The 17,499-nt window shown below is 41.6% G+C and overlaps 2 protein-coding genes across 6 annotated transcripts; both read left to right on the top strand.

The window, feature by feature from the left end:
• Window positions 1-2,426: 2,426 nt before the first annotated feature.
• LOC6577736 (ribokinase) lies at window positions 2,427-4,139 on the top strand. The gene is made up of 2 exons (XM_002003650.4): window positions 2,427-2,710; window positions 2,776-4,139. Exons 1-2 carry the CDS (start codon window positions 2,550-2,552, stop codon window positions 4,037-4,039), a joined length of 1,425 nt encoding a protein of 474 aa, XP_002003686.3. The 5' UTR covers window positions 2,427-2,549; the 3' UTR covers window positions 4,040-4,139.
• A 523-nt stretch (window positions 4,140-4,662) lies between these two features.
• On the top strand, window positions 4,663-12,230 carry LOC6577735. Of its 5 annotated transcripts, none has more exons than XM_044008729.1 (4): window positions 4,668-4,789; window positions 4,851-7,973; window positions 8,692-9,774; window positions 10,498-12,230. In XM_044008729.1, exons 1-4 carry the CDS (start codon window positions 4,722-4,724, stop codon window positions 11,798-11,800), a joined length of 5,577 nt encoding a protein of 1,858 aa, XP_043864664.1. In that variant the 5' UTR covers window positions 4,668-4,721; the 3' UTR covers window positions 11,801-12,230. The 5 variants fall into 5 exon arrangements, with proteins under 5 accessions (XP_032584848.2, XP_043864664.1, XP_043864663.1 ...); XM_044008728.1 differs by having other exon boundaries at window positions 4,669-4,789; window positions 8,692-10,497; window positions 10,861-12,230; XM_032728957.2 differs by lacking the exon at window positions 8,692-9,774 and having other exon boundaries at window positions 4,663-4,789; window positions 4,851-8,333; window positions 11,233-12,230.
• The last annotated feature ends 5,269 nt before the right edge of the window (window positions 12,231-17,499 follow it).

Here is a 17,499-nt window from a genome sequence, read left to right as displayed (position 1 = left end):
GGCAAAATACAGCTACAGCAACACCCACACATAAATATGCATGTATTTATATAGATATACACAAATATTTTTACACATATTTCAAAATATTTGCTGCTCGTTTGCTATTTTTAACATGAGTCATTCCATGGGCAAATATAAGTGCTACCATTTGGTAGATATTTTTGGTATTTGACTTTTTCGCTGTTGGCCTTGGCTAAAGGATATTCCAAATGTTGAAGTACCGAAATGTTTTTAAATATACGAAATCTACATACCAGTTAGACAAACAGATAAAATAGAATTCTATTTATGAATATGTATATAACATGGAAAAATTTTATATAAATATGTAAAATATAAAGAAAAAAAGAATTTTAAATATTTTTTAGCCTCAAATAATTACATTGATTAGATATACATATTTATATATATATATGTATATATATATAATTATTTTTTTATTTTATTTATTTTTTTAAAGAAATTTTTTTACTCAATTTTTATTTATCTTTTAAACACAATTTCATAATGTGTTTTTTTTTTTCACAGTTTGGTATGATGCTTCGCCAGATTTCGCTCCATACTTCTTTACATTCCATATGCTTATATAAATACTATTGAATGCAAGGAAGCATGGAACTCTCAAAGGCGCAATGAACAATTTAAGACCCATTTGTGGGCCATACACTCTTGGCTTTAATGTTACTTACTGTGTGATTTAGCTTCCACTTTAGTCCGTCTGTTTTTCACTTAAATAATGACAATCCTGGATGTAATTGCAACAAAACATTTTACACAATACTCTAACTGCCATTTACGGGGCAATTCATATCCAACTATCCAGTTGGTATTTTGCTGCGTTTTCCTTTTTGTTTTCGATTTTATTTCTTTTACTGTTTTAGAACTAAATCCTTGGCATCCTTGTGCTTCTTGCGCTCCGGCTGTGGCTTGCAAATTTTCCTGTTTCTCGTTGGCTTTGCTGGTTTTTACTTTTATTTTCATTTTATTATTATTTTGTAGGTTTTTTTGTGTGGAAGGGGATTGTGCTTAATACTTTTGCCGTGCGTTTTTATAGTCCAACTGCAATAAAGCAATTTTTAAGCGCACTGAAGTGTGTTTATATGTGACTGGGTGGTATGGGAGAGGGAGGGAGAGCATGGCTGTCGGAATACAACTTGAATACAACTCGCATTCGCGTAGTATCTGCTTTTGTTTTTACTTTACGTTTTAAATTTTTTTTTGTTGTGTTACATTTTTCACGCGCCTGCACAAAAAATTCATAAACTTTTTTCCAGCTGCTTGTTGTTTTGTGAGTGTGTGTGTGTGTGTATGTGTGTATAGAGCATCGCGGCGCCCGCAATAAAATTGCGCCCTTTTTGTTTGAACTTTGTTTTTTATGCGCATATTTTGCGCCACATGGCCGGACCCGAACACTCCCCAGCACCCACCGTGTCTCTGTATATGGCTTTGGCTTTGCGCTTAAACGATTTTTTCTTTACATTTTTTGTTTAATTTGTATCTTATTTTCTTTTTCTTTTTTGGCTTTTGCTCACATTCCGGGCAAGAAATGTGCCACACAAAACAAAATCCGCGTTGCTCACAAACGAATGCAGTTTCGATTCAGGAACCAAACTTAAGTCGAGAGAGAGAGAGATGGTAACGTTAACGTTGCGCCCTGGCAAACGCGACTGTCCTCTAAGCGCATTGTAAACAGACGTTTATATAGGTGCCTCTAAAATTAAAAATCTCGCCGGCCCTCGCCTCGTCTCAATTAGAGACCCACATGAAGCGTCGCAGTCGACCCGCTAGCAGGTCAAGTCCAACGCCCGATGCGCACATGTGCCCCGTTTATAGATTTTACCTACTTGAAGAGCGTCAACAAATGCATTGCTCTTTTGATGGCAATACCCACGCGGCGTCTGCGTCAGCGTCAGCGTCAGCGTCATTGTTGTTACTGCAGGATGTGGCACATGGATGCAATCTGCAGACACTGCAGGCGTTTCCCAGGGCCTGCCTTAAGTGTAGCGGGACAGGCCACGCCAGGCCAGACCAGACCAGAGCAGAGCATGTGGTGCACAGTTCCACAACAAATCGTCAGCCCGAATGTCAAATGTTAATCATGTGTTCAAGATTTCAATCGAGAATAACTCGCATTCTAAACAGTCCATTAAACAGCTAAGTTAAATTAGCCCTAATTAAATTTCACAATTTTACTTTATCAAAATTACGCATCTAAGAATATATATAAGTTGATTCTCTGCTTAAATATGTATAATATAAAACCTCTAAAGACTATACCCACCTCTTTTTTAAATGCTGACACCATAATATGAAATCTTGATCATATATATATTTTTTTTTCGATAGCTGCCAGATGAGTCAGTGAACAATTTTTTAAATACTATGATCAACCTTTTATTCAGCCTATAGTTGGCTGTATATGCAAGTCAAATGTTTGAAGTTTAATTTAATCATTGTGTGTTGTGTGTTATTTAAAACCAGATATTCTCAACCTTGCTCCTCAGATCTCGAAATTGTTGTTCTTATTTGCTTTGCTGATATATAATATGAGCAATTTGTATAAATCTTTGAAAGCGACTTTTAAGTCAGTCATTTTGAAATTGAAGTCAATAAAATTCTCAAATAGCCCGCCCATCTGCAAGCACAAAAAGAACAAAATGGAGCTAGATGTCTTGGTTTTTGGTTCATCAAATATTGATTATATTACGTAAGTTCGCCCCAATACAAATTGTCATTCAAGCTATGTATAACAGTTATTCCAAATTTATGCAGCTATGTCAATGACCTGCCCAGATCGGGAGAAACCGTGTTTGCCATGCACCGTGAACGTTGCTATGGGGGCAAGGGGGCTAATCAGTGTGTGGCGGCTGCCAAATTGGGTGCCAGATGCGCTCTAATCTCCAAATTGGGCAACGATAAATTAGGCGCAGAATACTTAGAATATCTGAAGGAATTAGAGATCAATGTGGATCACGTTGAAATGATGGATGGCCAGTCGACGGGCCTCACTGAAATCAATGTGGCTGAAAATGCCCAAAATATGAACATCGTACTTTCCGGCGCAAATCTAATGCTAAAAGCCACCGATGCCAGCAACGCGAAAAAATTATTCAGACACTCAAAAGTTCTTCTTTGCCAGCTAGAAACAGACGAGAAGGCTGTCCTCTATGCACTAAATCATTTCAAGGGCGTGTCCATATTGAACGCCTCGCCCGCACACCCAGACATGAATTTGGAACTGATCAAAGCACCAACGATTCTATGCTGTAATAGATTAGAGGCGGCGCAGCTAACCAATCGTGAGCAGATCGACTCATTGCAGGATGCCAAAGCAGCGGCTACTGATCTGATTGAGATGGGTGCTAAAAGCGTGATCATTACCATGGGCGATATGGGGGCCATTTACTTGTCTAGCAGTGAGCCGGATTTGTGCACCCAGTGTCCGGCAGCGCCAGTCCGCTACTTGGCGGATACTTCGGGTGCGTCCGACGCCTTTCTAGGCAGTTTAGCCTATCACATATCGATATATCCTAATTTGATACGAGAGAGTCACATAATTGCTGCCAATATCTGTGCCGCCTATGCTGTTGGCCATCGCGGCACTCAGCCTAGCTTCCCGGGCCCGGAACTGTTTCAGGAGCGTCTATGCCAGTTCGATCCATTGTACTATATTATTGAAGACGATACTGGTAGAGACTTAAATGCTGCTGCGCCAGCCGAAAAAACGGTAACGGCCCCTGTGGCAGCAGCTGAACCTGCGCCAGTTGTAGCTCCAATAGCTGAGCCAGCAACAACGACATCGCCGGAGCCAATCACCACGGCAGAGGAAATACCAGCAGCATTGGCAGACCCAAGGGCAACGGGATCGCCAGCGGCAATGATAGTGTCCGCAGGAGTGGCAGTGCCTGCTGCGGTGACAGCGGCAAAGACAACGCCAGCGTCAGGCAAGAAAGCAGCAGCCCAAATCTCAAATGTTAATCAAATGTTAAAAACATCAATCGAGAGCTCACATTCTAAACACTTCAACCACCAGTAAAATTAGTAGTAATTCAATTTCAAAATTTGAACGCTCAAAATTACCAGTCTTTATTTTCTCTTAAAACTTCTCTAATAAAACCTTCTTCAGAGAAAACATACATGTTCCTCTTTTTTTCATACTGTGAACCCATTGAGAATGGAATAAGTTGCTGAAGAGCTGGGCTGCTAAAAAATCCGTAGTGCCTAAACTAGTGGGATTTGTCCCATCGGGAGGACTCAAGGAAGTGATGGTAGAGGCGAAGTTTCTTTTTAAGGTTCCATCGAAGGTGGCGGGTGCTTTTTATTGAACACTTTTTGTCAGTGACAAGCATGATACTTTTTATTTTAGTCTAAAACTGTAAATTGTATCGATGTATGCGTATACAAGATTGTTATGGAGTATGTTAACAATATCTCCTAATCGGCCAGATTAGTCATTTACTACATTTCCAATATTGTAATCAAACTTTCAGTCAACCTCTAGTTGGCTGCAAATCAAATACATGAAGTTGAATTTATTTATAGTATATATTATGTTGGTTAAGAAGAGATGTACGCAAATTGCTCCCTAGTAATCGGAATTTCGCTTATCTGATTTGCTGATTTATATGTAATATGTATGAACTTCAACAAATGAGTTTTAAGTCATTCATTTTTAAATTTGTAATCAGTACGTTTTTTTTAACACCCTGTCCCCATGTATGCACAAAAAAGATGAAATGGAGCTAGATGTCTTGGTCTTTGGTTCATCAAATATTGATTATATTAGGTAAGCTCGCCTCAATACAAATTGTCATTCAAACTATAACAGTTATTCCAAATTCATGCAGCTATGTCAATGAACTGCCCAGATCGGGAGAAACTGTTTTTGCCGTGCATCGTGAGTGTTGTTATGGGGGCAAGGGGGCTAATCAGTGTGTGGCTGCTGCAAAATTAGGTGCCAGATGCGCTCTAATCTCAAAACTGGGCAACGATAAGTTAGGCGCACAATACTTAGAATACTTGAAAGAATTGGATATCAATGTAGATCATGTTCAAATAGTTGATGGCCAGTGCACTGGCCTAACTGAGATCAATGTGGCTGAAAATGCTCGAAATATGAACATTGTACTATCTGGCGCGAATATGATGCTAAAGTGCACCGATGTTTTGAACGCCAGAAAATTGTTCAGGCATGCTAAAGTTCTACTTTGCCAACTGGAAACAGACGAGAGGATTGTCCTCTTCGCGTTACATCAATTCAAGGGAGTGTCTATATTAAATGTCTCGCCAGCCCACCCAGACATGAATTTGGAACTGATCAGAGCACCAACGATTCTATGCTGTAATAGATTAGAGGCGGCGCAGCTAACCAATCGTGAGCAGATCGACACATTGCAGGATGCCAAAGCAGCGGCTACTGATCTGATTGAGATGGGTGCCAATAGTGTGATCATTACCATGGGCGACAGGGGTGCCGTTTACATGTCGAGGAGTGAACCGGATTTGTGCACCTATGTCCCCGCACCACGCGTCCACTGTTTGACGGATACTTCGGGTGCGTCCGATGCTTTTCTGGGCAGCTTGGCTTATCACATATCAATCTATCCCAATTTGATGCGAGAGAGTCACATTAGTGCTGCCAATATTTGTGCCGCACATGCTGTTGGCCATCGCGGCACCCAACCCAGCTTTCCGGGCCCGGAACTGTTTCAGGAACGTCTATGCCAGTACGATCCATTATACTTCATTATTGAGGATGAAGCTGCAGTGTCAGAAGCCGAGGCTAAAGCAACTGAAACTCTGGTGGAGTGTGAGTGTGTTTGTGATGTACCAATGACAATGGCAACGCCAGAGCCAATGCCAGTGCCTGAGCCAACGAGAGCGCCTATAATAGTTCCAGTAGCAATACCAGAGCCAGAGCCAGAGCCAGAGCACGAGCCAATAGCAGTTGCGGAGCCAAAAACGATGCCAGTACCGGCAAAAGAGCCAGAAGCTGAGGAGCCAAAGGTTCAGCCTGCGCGAAGAAGCCTGCCACTGCCACTTGGTATGCCGCGAAAGTCGAAGCAAGAAAGTTGTGATTCTGGCAGTGACTTATCTGGACGGTTAAAAAAAGAGAAAGCATTGCAAAAGGAGGATCATTCCGATGAAGAAGGTGATAAACGTACGAAAAAATCTAAGGCACAAGGCAGGAGAGGCTCAAAGATTGCACCGGTGCCAATAGCTGCACCAGTGCCCATAGGATTCCCGCGAAAATCGAAGCAAGAAACTTGTGATTCTGTGAGCGAGTTATCTGGACACGTATCTAGAAAGAGAAAGTATCATATCAGCGATGATGAAGGTGACCGACATGTAACAACCCGCACTTCTAATAAGCCCATGGTGCTGGGTACTAAGGAAACGAAGTCCAGAAAACCGCCAGTGGTAGCACCTATACCTCTGCCAATTTGTGTCCCAAAAGCCAAGACAGAAAAAAAGCCAGCAGAACCATGTGAGTCAGGTAGTGACATATCTGGGAAGAAGAAAACGCGGAAAATATATCACTCCACCGATGATGAAGACGAGATAGGTGCAAAAGCCCCCAGGACTAAGACATCCAAGAGAGAATGCTGCAAATGGTTTTCGCCAGTAGCAGCGCCTGTACCACTGGCAACATGTGATTCAGGAAGTGACCTCTCTAGAGAGAAGAAAGCTCGAAAAGCGTATATTTCCTCGGATGATGAACGCGAGGGACAAATGACAAGCCCCACAGTTAACAAACCCTTGGTGATAGGCAATAAAGAGACAAAGTCTGTGCCAGTGGCAGCACCTTTACCTCTGCCAGTATGTACGCCACAGCCCAAGGCCGCAAAAAAACCTGTTGAACCATGCGATTCGGGGAGCGACGTATCTAGAACGAAGAAAATGCGAAAATTGTATCATTCAACCGATGATGAAGACTACGATGTTGCGACAAGCAGTAGAGCAAAGAAATCCAGGGGAGAATGTTGCAAATGGTTTGCGCCAGTAGCAGCGCCTGTACCACTGCCAACATGTGATTCGGGCAGTGACCTATCTAGAGAGAAGAAAGCGCGAAAAGCGTATTTTTCCTCGGATGATGAAGGCGAAGGACAGGTGACAAGCCCCACAGCTAATAAGCCTATGGTACTCGGCAATAAAGAGGGAAAGTTTGTGCCAGTGGCAGCGCCATTGCCTCTGCCAATATGTGCGCCAGAACCGAAAGCCGCAAAGAAGCCTAGGGAACCATGCGATTCGGGTAGCGAGGTATCTGGACCAATATCTAGAAAGCGGAGAGGATATCATTCTACCGATGATGAAGGTGAAAGACAAATGACAAGCCCCATGGCTAATAAGCCGATGGTATTAGGCAGTAAAGAGGAAAAGGGTCCTCAAGAGCGGAAGGTTACACCGGTAGTAGCACCCATACCTCTACCGATATGTGTACCAACATGCAAGACACGAAGAAAGTCAGTGCAAGCACGTGCTTCGGAGAAGAAACTGCCAAAATTACCTCCACCTATCGCTGCTGAAGTCGTCAAAACTCCTAAAGAACCCAGTGCTAAGAAACCCAAGGGAGAATGCTGCAAGTGGCCAAAGTTTGCGCCTCTTTTAGCGCCTGTACCAGTGGCAACATGTGATTCGGGAAGTGACCTATCGAGAGAGAAGAAAACGCGAAAAATACATTATTCCACGGATGATGAAGGCGCAGGACAGGTGACAAGCCCCACAGCTAATAAGCCTATGGTACTCGGCAATAAAGAGGCAAAGTCTGGGCCAGTGGCAGCACCTTTACCTCTGCCAGTATGTGCGCCACAGCCCAAGGCCGCAAAAAAACCTGTTGAGCCATGCGATTCGGGGAGCGACGTATCTAGAACGAAGAAAATGCGAAAATTGTATCATTCAACCGATGATGAAGACTACGATGTTGCGACAAGCAGTAGGGCAAAGAAATCCAGGGGAGAATGTTGCAAATGGTTTGCGCCAGTAGCAGCGCCTGTACCACTGCCAACATGTGATTCAGGTAGTGACCTCTCTAGAGAGAAGAAAACGCGGAAAGCATATATTTCCTCGGATGATGAAGGCGAAAGACACCTGGCAAGCCCCACTGCTAATAAACCCATGGTGCTGGGGGATAGAGACGCAAAGCCGCCGCCACTTTGCATACCTCTACCGATATGTGTACCAACATGCAAGACCCGAAAAAGGTCGGTGCAAGCACCTGAGTCGGAGATGAGAGCCCCAAAATTGCCTCCACCTTCTCCATTCCCTGCTGAAGTAGTCAAAGGTACTATGGAACCCAGGGTCAAGAAACCCAAAGGACAATGCTGCAAATGGTTTGCGCCAGTAGCAGCGCCTGTACCACTGCCAACATGTGATTCGGGCAGTGACCTCTCTAGAGAGAAGAAAACGCGGAAAGCATATATTTCCTCGGATGATGAAGGCGAAAGACACCTGGCAAGCCCCACAGCTAATAAACCCTTGGTGCTTGGAAATATAGATGCAAAGGCACCACCAGTAATACCTCTACCGATATGTGTACCAACTTGCCGTATTCCAAAAAGTCTGTGGAGCCATGTGATTCGGGGAGTGACGTATCTAGGGAGAAAAAACGCGAAAGGTGTATCACTCCACCGATGATGAAGACGTGGAAGGTATCAGAATTAAGAAACCCAAGTTTAGTTGTTGCAAATGGTTTGCGCCAGTAGCAGCGCCTGTACCACTGCCAACATGTGATTCGGGTAGTGACCTCTCTAGAGAGAAGAAAACGCGGAAAGCATATATTTCCTCGGATGATGAAGGCGAACGACATCTAACAAGCCCCTCTGCTAATAAGCCCATGGTATTAGGCAATATAGATGCTAAGGCACCGCCAGTTTTAATACCTCTGCCGGTATGCGATGCAACTTGCAAGACTCCAAAGCGGTCAGTGGAGCCATGTGATTCGGGGAGTGACGTATCTAGGGAGAAGAAAACGCGAAAGGTGTATCACTCCACCGATGATGAAGACGTGGAAGGTATCAGAATTAAGAAACCCAAGTTTAGTTGTTGCAAATGGTTTGCGCCAGTAGCAGCGCCTGTACCACTGCCAACATGTGATTCGGGTAGTGACCTCTCTAGAGAGAAGAAAACGCGGAAAGCATATATTTCCTCGGATGATGAAGGCGAACGACATCTAACAAGCCCCACTGCTAATAAACCCATGGTGCTGGGGGATAGAGACGCAAAGCCGCCGCCACTTTGCATACCTCTACCGATATGTGTACCAACATGCAAGACCCGAAAAAGGTCGGTGCAAGCACCTGAGTCGGAGATGAGAGCCCCAAAATTGCCTCCACCTTCTCCATTCCCTGCTGAAGTAGTCAAAGGTACTATGGAACCCAGGGTCAAGAAACCCAAAGGACAATGCTGCAAATGGTTTGCGCCAGTAGCAGCGCCTGTACCACTGCCAACATGTGATTCGGGCAGTGACCTCTCTAGAGAGAAGAAAACGCGGAAAGCATATATTTCCTCGGATGATGAAGGCGAAAGACACCTGGCAAGCCCCACAGCTAATAAACCCTTGGTGCTTGGAAATATAGATGCAAAGGCACCACCAGTAATACCTCTACCGATATGTGTACCAACTTGCCGTATTCCAAAAAAGTCTGTGGAGCCATGTGATTCGGGGAGTGACGTATCTAGGGAGAAAAAAACGCGAAAGGTGTATCACTCCACCGATGATGAAGACGTGGAAGGTATCAGAATTAAGAAACCCAAGTTTAGTTGTTGCAAATGGTTTGCGCCAGTAGCAGCGCCTGTACCACTGCCAACATGTGATTCGGGTAGTGACCTCTCTAGAGAGAAGAAAACGCGGAAAGCATATATTTCCTCGGATGATGAAGGCGAACGACATCTAACAAGCCCCTCTGCTAATAAGCCCATGGTATTAGGCAATATAGATGCTAAGGCACCGCCAGTTTTAATACCTCTGCCGGTATGCGATGCAACTTGCAAGACTCCAAAGCGGTCAGTGGAGCCATGTGATTCGGGGAGTGACGTATCTAGGGAGAAGAAAACGCGAAAGGTGTATCACTCCACCGATGATGAAGACGTGGAAGGTATCAGAATTAAGAAACCCAAGTTTAGTTGTTGCAAATGGTTTGCGCCAGTAGCAGCGCCTGTACCACTGCCAACATGTGATTCGGGTAGTGACCTCTCTAGAGAGAAGAAAACGCGGAAAGCATATATTTCCTCGGATGATGAAGGCGAACGACATCTAACAAGCCCCACTGCTAATAAACCCATGGTGCTGGGGGATAGAGACGCAAAGCCGCCGCCACTTTGCATACCTCTACCGATATGTGTACCAACATGCAAGACCCGAAAAAGGTCGGTGCAAGCACCTGAGTCGGAGATGAGAGCCCCAAAATTGCCTCCACCTTCTCCATTCCCTGCTGAAGTAGTCAAAGGTACTATGGAACCCAGGGTCAAGAAACCCAAAGGACAATGCTGCAAATGGTTTGCGCCAGTAGCAGCGCCTGTACCACTGCCAACATGTGATTCGGGCAGTGACCTCTCCAGAGAGAAGAAAACGCGGAAAGCATATATTTCATCGGATGATGAAGGCGGAAGACATCTAACAAGCCCCTCTGCTAATAAGCCCATGGTGTTAGGCAATATAGATGCTAAGGCACCGCCAGTTTTAATACCTCTGCCGGTATGCGATGAAACTTGCAAGATTCCAAAGAGGTCAGTGGAGCCATGTGATTCGGGGAGTGACGTATCTAGGGAGAAAAAAACGCGAAAGGTGTATCACTCCACCGATGATGAAGACGTGGAAGGTATCAGAATTAAGAAACCCAAGTTTAGTTGTTGCAAATGGTTTGCGCCAGTAGCAGCGCCTGTACCACTGCCAACATGTGATTCGGGCAGTGACCTCTCTAGAGAGAAGAAAACGCGGAAAGCATATATTTCATCGGATGATGAAGGCGGAAGACATCTAACAAGCCCCTCTGCTAATAAGCCCATGGTGTTAGGCAATATAGATGCTAAGGCACCGCCAGTTTTAATACCTCTGCCGGTATGCGATGCAACTTGCAAGATTCCTAAGAGGTCAGTGGAACCATGTGATTCGGGGAGTGACGTATCTAGAACGAAGAAAATTCGAAAATTGTATCATTCCACAGATGATGAAGATTACGAAGCTGCAACAAGCACCAGGCCTAAGAAATGCAAGTTAAATTGCTGCAAATGGTTTGCGCCAGTAGCAGCGCCTGTACCACTGCCAACATGTGATTCTGGGAGCGACATCTCTAGAGAGAAGAAAACGCGGAAAGTATATCTTTCCTCGGATGATGAAGGCGAACGACATTTAGCAAGTCCCACGGCTAATAAACCCATGGTGCTAGGCAATATAGACGCTAAAGCACCGCCCGTTTTAATACCTCTGCCAGTATGCGATGCCGCTTGCAAGATTCCAAAGAGGTCGGTGGAACCATGTGATTCGGGGAGTGACTTACCCGAACCAGTATCTAGAAAGATAAATTATTCCACCGATGATGAAGACTACGATGGTCCAATGGTAACTAATAAATTCAAAGGATGTTGTGCTATGAAAACAAGACCCCCGATAATTTGTGATTCGGGGAGTGACGTATCTGGTCCGGTACCTAGAAAGATACCGTGTTCCAGCGAGAATGAGGAAGATGAGATTATAGTTGCACCTGTTGCTAGGAAATCTAAAATCAGTTGCGCTAGTTGCCACAGTTGTAACAGAATCCGAGGCCGCGGTGAGGGTCGGCCGTGCAAAAGAAAAGGATGATGATGATGGTAGGAATACCACCACGAATAACAGCTACAATCAGTCAATATTTTTACCAATGGCAATTGTGATAACACTGTGGACAGCTTTGCCAAAAGCAAAGACCGTGCGATTGTGGAAGCAACAAACGCTTGATTCTGATAGTATCTTATCTGGACCTGTATTTGAAGCAAGCAAGTAAATGGAAGATAAACATATGAGAAGTCCCTCGGCTAAGAAACCCATGGTACATGGTAGCACCCAACAGAAGGCAATAGCTTCTTGGCTTTCGCTGTGGACATCAATAGCACAAATTTAGGTTTTCACATATGTCTACAACCATTTTTACATTTTTCTTTTACATTTTGATTCCTGTATTTGATCGCATAGACCAGATGAATGGGCTTATAATTAAATTGGACATTTACCAAAAATGTATCTAACGTTTTAATAGAACTGTTTTTCCTATTTCTATTAAGTTAAGGTAGAAATTAGCATACAGGAAATGCAAGAGAAAGGGTTTTATACATTATATGGATTTTTAAACAAATTTAACTTCAAAATAATGAACGCAGTAGCGTTTTGAAGGATTCCACTCGGCACTACCCGCACTTTTTAATGCATTACTTTCGTATTCCGTATTTTATGCACTTTCATTTAAATTAACATGTCTGTTCAATGGCGAGCCCACTAAATAAAATATACGCAGACAAGGCCATGCAACTAATTATTTAAATGCTATTAAAGCGCACATATTTTAATTCAAATTAATTAACGAGCTGGATACGTAAAACGGTAAATGTTAATATGTTGACAAGGAACTAAGTGATTAACGAATTAACAAAAAATTTAAGCATACATGAATTCATGTATAAATATATATGAGCATCATTGCAGTTGAGCCTACATTTCTTATATTTTAAATAAAAATAGGTTTTATAGTTTTATAGTTGGCAAACTGTACTCATTCATTATATAACCAAAAAATATATTTTTAGCCAAAAAGAAAAATAGAAAAATAATAGTTTTCAAAGAGTTAAGTAGAAAAAAAATGATGGATTCAAAATTTTATATAATTTGCATGATCTGTATATAATATATGTTGTAAAAACTTTTCTATACGTATTTCATCAGCTATATATGTATACGAAAATAGCGATGAGTATGTTAGCCGCATACCTCAGCCCAGAGGCTCAGGCACTCACACCCAATTACTCACACACACGTACACAAGTACACACAGACACATGCGCAATTCTCTGGCAATTTCTGTTGTTTTTTAGTACAATTTGTAGCATGCTCCATAAATAGCTATAGACTGTCTCAGCGAGGCACGGCAAATGGTTGAACTGAATTTTAGCAGATTACAAAGACTTCGAATAATGTTGCCATCTTTGGAAATCCTTTCACTTTCGCGTTAAACAGTTTCAGTATTTGTTTTTTGTGTTTTTCTGTTTTTTTTTTAAATATATTAATTAATATTTTTTAAATGATTCATAAAATAATTTTGTCATTTGAGCACAGGTTGTCAGCACTTGATCAGGGTTTATTTTTTGCTTTTATTTTTTAATATTTTTTTATTTTGTATATTATAAACAATGCGGCGAGACCTGGCCGGAGTCAGGCGATCTGCACAGCTCGAGAACAGAATCGGTAATGCACTAAAGGATGCAAAAAATATTCTCAAATTAATTCTTGGCGCTGACTGTGCGGCCCCCAACGCGTTGCCCGGCTATAACTGTACCGGCTGCCCGAACGGCCGACCGAACGCTACCCCAAAAAGATCCGAGAACACAAGAATCAAAGAATCGAGAGTTGCCTCACCAACACCCACCGCCCCGCTCACCTACTCCGCTTACCAGAGTGCCCGCAGCGATGAGAACTCTCATTCCGTTCATATGTACATATGTATATATATAAATTTATATACATATATATATATATATATATGTATATTTACACATATGTATAGTTATATATATTAATAGCTTTGTTTCGTCGTCTTGTCTTGCTGCAGGCTTGTATATAAGGCGTATATATCTATTGATATATAGCTGGCTATATAGCTAACATCGTACGCCAAAAATATACCGAAAGATTTCGACGTTGTCGTCTTCGTTGATGTTCTGGTTGTAGTTGCTGTTATTGTTGGGCTTTTTGCTTCCACATTCCGCCTCAAATGATCCACACCACTGATCCTCTTACGCAGGCGCATACAATCACACACACACACACACATACTTACACACACAGGCACTGTCTATACTTAGCCGTCGCTTTGGTATATACGTAAGATCGGCCGATCGTCGAACTGCTGCCTCGTCGTGCCAATGCGAACAGCGCACAGCTATAAAAATAACATCCAAAAACTTAACAACAACAACCGATAGAGCTATAATTTTAGTATATATACGTACGCATATATATATATGAGTGTGTCTAACCGCCCGATCTAGCATTACGTTCCGATTGTGTTTCGGCTTTTTGCCAAAATATAGCAACAGCAATTGCCATATCTCAACTGGGCCTGAGGCATCAGTTTGCCATTTCTTTGCCTTTCAATTTTTGTGTTTCGGTTTTTTTTATCATTTCTCGCACACTCTCGAGTCACTCGCCTTTCGAGTTGACATATTTTTGGAAATGTCAAAAAGCATTCGAATTGCTTAATTACTTTTTTTGTACACTCACACCTACACAAACACGACGTTATCGGGTATACACACATTTGGCCAGAATCCAAACGTTGATCGGTTTAGCTCTATTATTGGTACAGCTCTTCGTTAAGCTATTCTACAAATACATTATTAGTGCTACGAATTTTGGTAACATTTTTTTTTTTTTTTTTCGTAAATGAAACACTTTTTTTTTTAACTGAAAGCAAGGAGATTTAAAAGATGCGACATTTCAACAGCTGTAATTTTTTCTAGATTAAAGTATATTACAAAATTTATCTGCGGCCCTTAAAAAAGCCTTTTAGAAAATTATTTTTAAAAATTTGTACTTGAATATTTCTTGGAAAATTCTTCGGTTAACCATAAATAGAAAATTCCTCTAAGTTTTCTTATATATTAGCTTAGTAAATTAATAATATATAGATCATATATCCATAGATCAGCAAAGGGACTTTTAGGAAAATATATTAAATAAAAAGTAATAATAATAATAATAAATGAAATGATAGCTACATAAATGTGAAAGCTCTATATTCAGTTTTTGACTCAAACGGTTCAAGAGCTGAATTTCCAAAAATACTATTTATATTGAAATAAATTAGTTAATTATGTATATTTTTCTGTTTTAAATTCAGAAATGCTCTGACATAAGCTCTAGAAGTGAAGCACAGTAAAGTGCTAGCTCATTTAACTAATGCAATATATTTTGTAATGCTTTAAGAATATTTCGACTTGAATCCCTTTTAAAGGCTTAGTAACTTTTGCAGTTGGGCGTGGCATGAAATGCACAAAACGCTCAAACACAATTCGCCTTTTAATGTGCAAATGTAAAGCTTAACTAATGCATGCACTCACACACACAGAGAGAGAGAGAGAGAGAGAAAGAGAGAGGGAAACTTGCAGATGCACACACATAATAGATGCATCTGATAGCACGAAGAAGGCAGGAGCAGTAGATGTCTCTGCTTACATGCGAGCGAAACATACAAATGCAATTTAATTTTTTTCTCTTGGGTTTTCAACGATTTCTACTTTATTTTTTTGTTTTTATTTTTTCTCAACTTTGGCGCGTATGAAATGTATTTTTGGGTGGTAATAATAGCTCCCAGAGATGGTCGTCCTTGTCGTTAGGTTGATGAATTTGTCTGTGGCTGTTGTGCCATAAAAACATAGGCAACAACTGCTGTCTACAAATAAATCTCGTTAAGGAGTACACAACAAGCACACCCACACCAACACACACCCACACACACATACATACATAAAACCTATTTGCTCGTTAGACCACTTATGCAGATGCAGATACTTTACTCCCAAAAATCATGGGGAAGAACATGACCATAAAAACGCATGCTTCGAGCGTTAAGACAAGAAGCAAACTTCTTCAGGTGAACTATAAATGCTCTAACAGATCAAATTCACTCCACTTGACATATAAAAATATGATGATAATAATATAATATGTAATGATAATATGTAAATAAAATAACAAATTCATTTATAACCAAAAAGTATTTTATTTTAAATGACTGCCTCTGTCTAGATCGCTGCCAAAATATCTGACACATTCACTGAACTCTCAGCAAGAGCATGAGATTGTCAGCTCTGTGAGTCGCGACAACTTGAATACGATTTTATGCATGCGCTGCACTTAGCTAATGTTGCAAGACAAAAAAAAAAAAAAAAAAAAAAAATAAAGAAAATATTAAAAGAAAAAAAAATAAAGCTATTGGCCCAATATCGAATCTCTACACGTTTTTCCCTCCGTATATCATACGCATTTGGCTTTCCACATTTTATGGCATATTCGCATAATGTGTCCGCGAAGCCACAAGACAAATTCAAATCCTCAGCACTTTTTCTCTCTCTGTCTCTCTCTCTCTCTCTGTCTGTCACGCTTTTCTTCAGACTTTTCTTTGTTTTTACGACGGCAATTAAATTGCCGAATTTGATTTAATTTATTTTATTGATAATAAAAAGCGCAAAATCTCAAAATGCTGCCTTACAGGACTTCTTTTTTTTTTCGGTCATGGCATTACATAAAATTTGATTTGATTTGCCTCGCAGTTGGCTGTGCGCCCCTCCTGGACCATCGGCTGCCCCCGCAGCGCGACTTCGACTCGACACATTTCAACTTCAGTATGCAAATGCGCGCTTGTCACATTGGAAAATTGAAAATCCTTTTATGTGCAAAACGTGACAAACGATTTTAGATTTTATGCCCCCTGAGAAAGCATAAATCTATATGGGAAACTTTATGCGAGCCTTTAACAAATGCATTAAAATGATCATTTGAATGATAGCAACTTTGTTTAAGTTTAGATTTCAATGTGAATTAAATATAGTGTAAGGGTATAATGAGAGTTTCGCATTTTCATTTCAATCGTACAATCGATTTATATAGAATCCAATTAAATAGTTTACTTAACTTATGCTTCAAAAGTCGTCGGGTCTCCTCCACTCAATTGATGCCACTTTGGCATTGTCTGTAACGGCTTACATGTGTAACACACTCGTCGTCCCGATCTGGACATGAACAAGGCCCTTACTGGGCTACCTACAACTCTTATCCACAGTGCCACATGTGACGCAGCGGCTGTCTCAGGCCTCAGCCTCAGTCGCAGTCTCAGTCGCAGTCTCAGTCGCAGTCTCAGTCGCAGCTACAGCTACAGTCACTGGCCCCTTGCAACGTTTGTCTGCTGGCTGTTTCGTAATTACGTGGAAGTCAGGCCCAGCAAGCGGCAAGCAGACACATGTAGAACATGCCACATGCCTACACATGTACCGATAGCCGCTCCAATCCGTATGCCAGATAACATACATACATACTCGCATCTACCCATTCGGGCAAACACTCATTCGAATACTCACATTCGTACTCGCATTCGTACTTATATTGTATTATTGCACATGGCTCTGCCATGAATGAACAAACTCAAGTGGCGGCATTTTCAATGTATTTAATTACAACAACAACAACAAAATCGAAAGAATAAAAAATGCAATGAAAACTATTTTAAAGACAATTTATCAAAACTTAACTTTAAG

This window comes from Drosophila mojavensis, unplaced genomic scaffold, assembly GCF_018153725.1.
Source record: "Drosophila mojavensis isolate 15081-1352.22 unplaced genomic scaffold, ASM1815372v1 contig_36, whole genome shotgun sequence".
NCBI lineage: Eukaryota > Metazoa > Arthropoda > Insecta > Diptera > Drosophilidae > Drosophila > Drosophila mojavensis.
The sequence above is the reverse complement of the archived record's forward strand: the minus strand, read 5'-3'. Positions and strand labels throughout refer to the sequence as shown.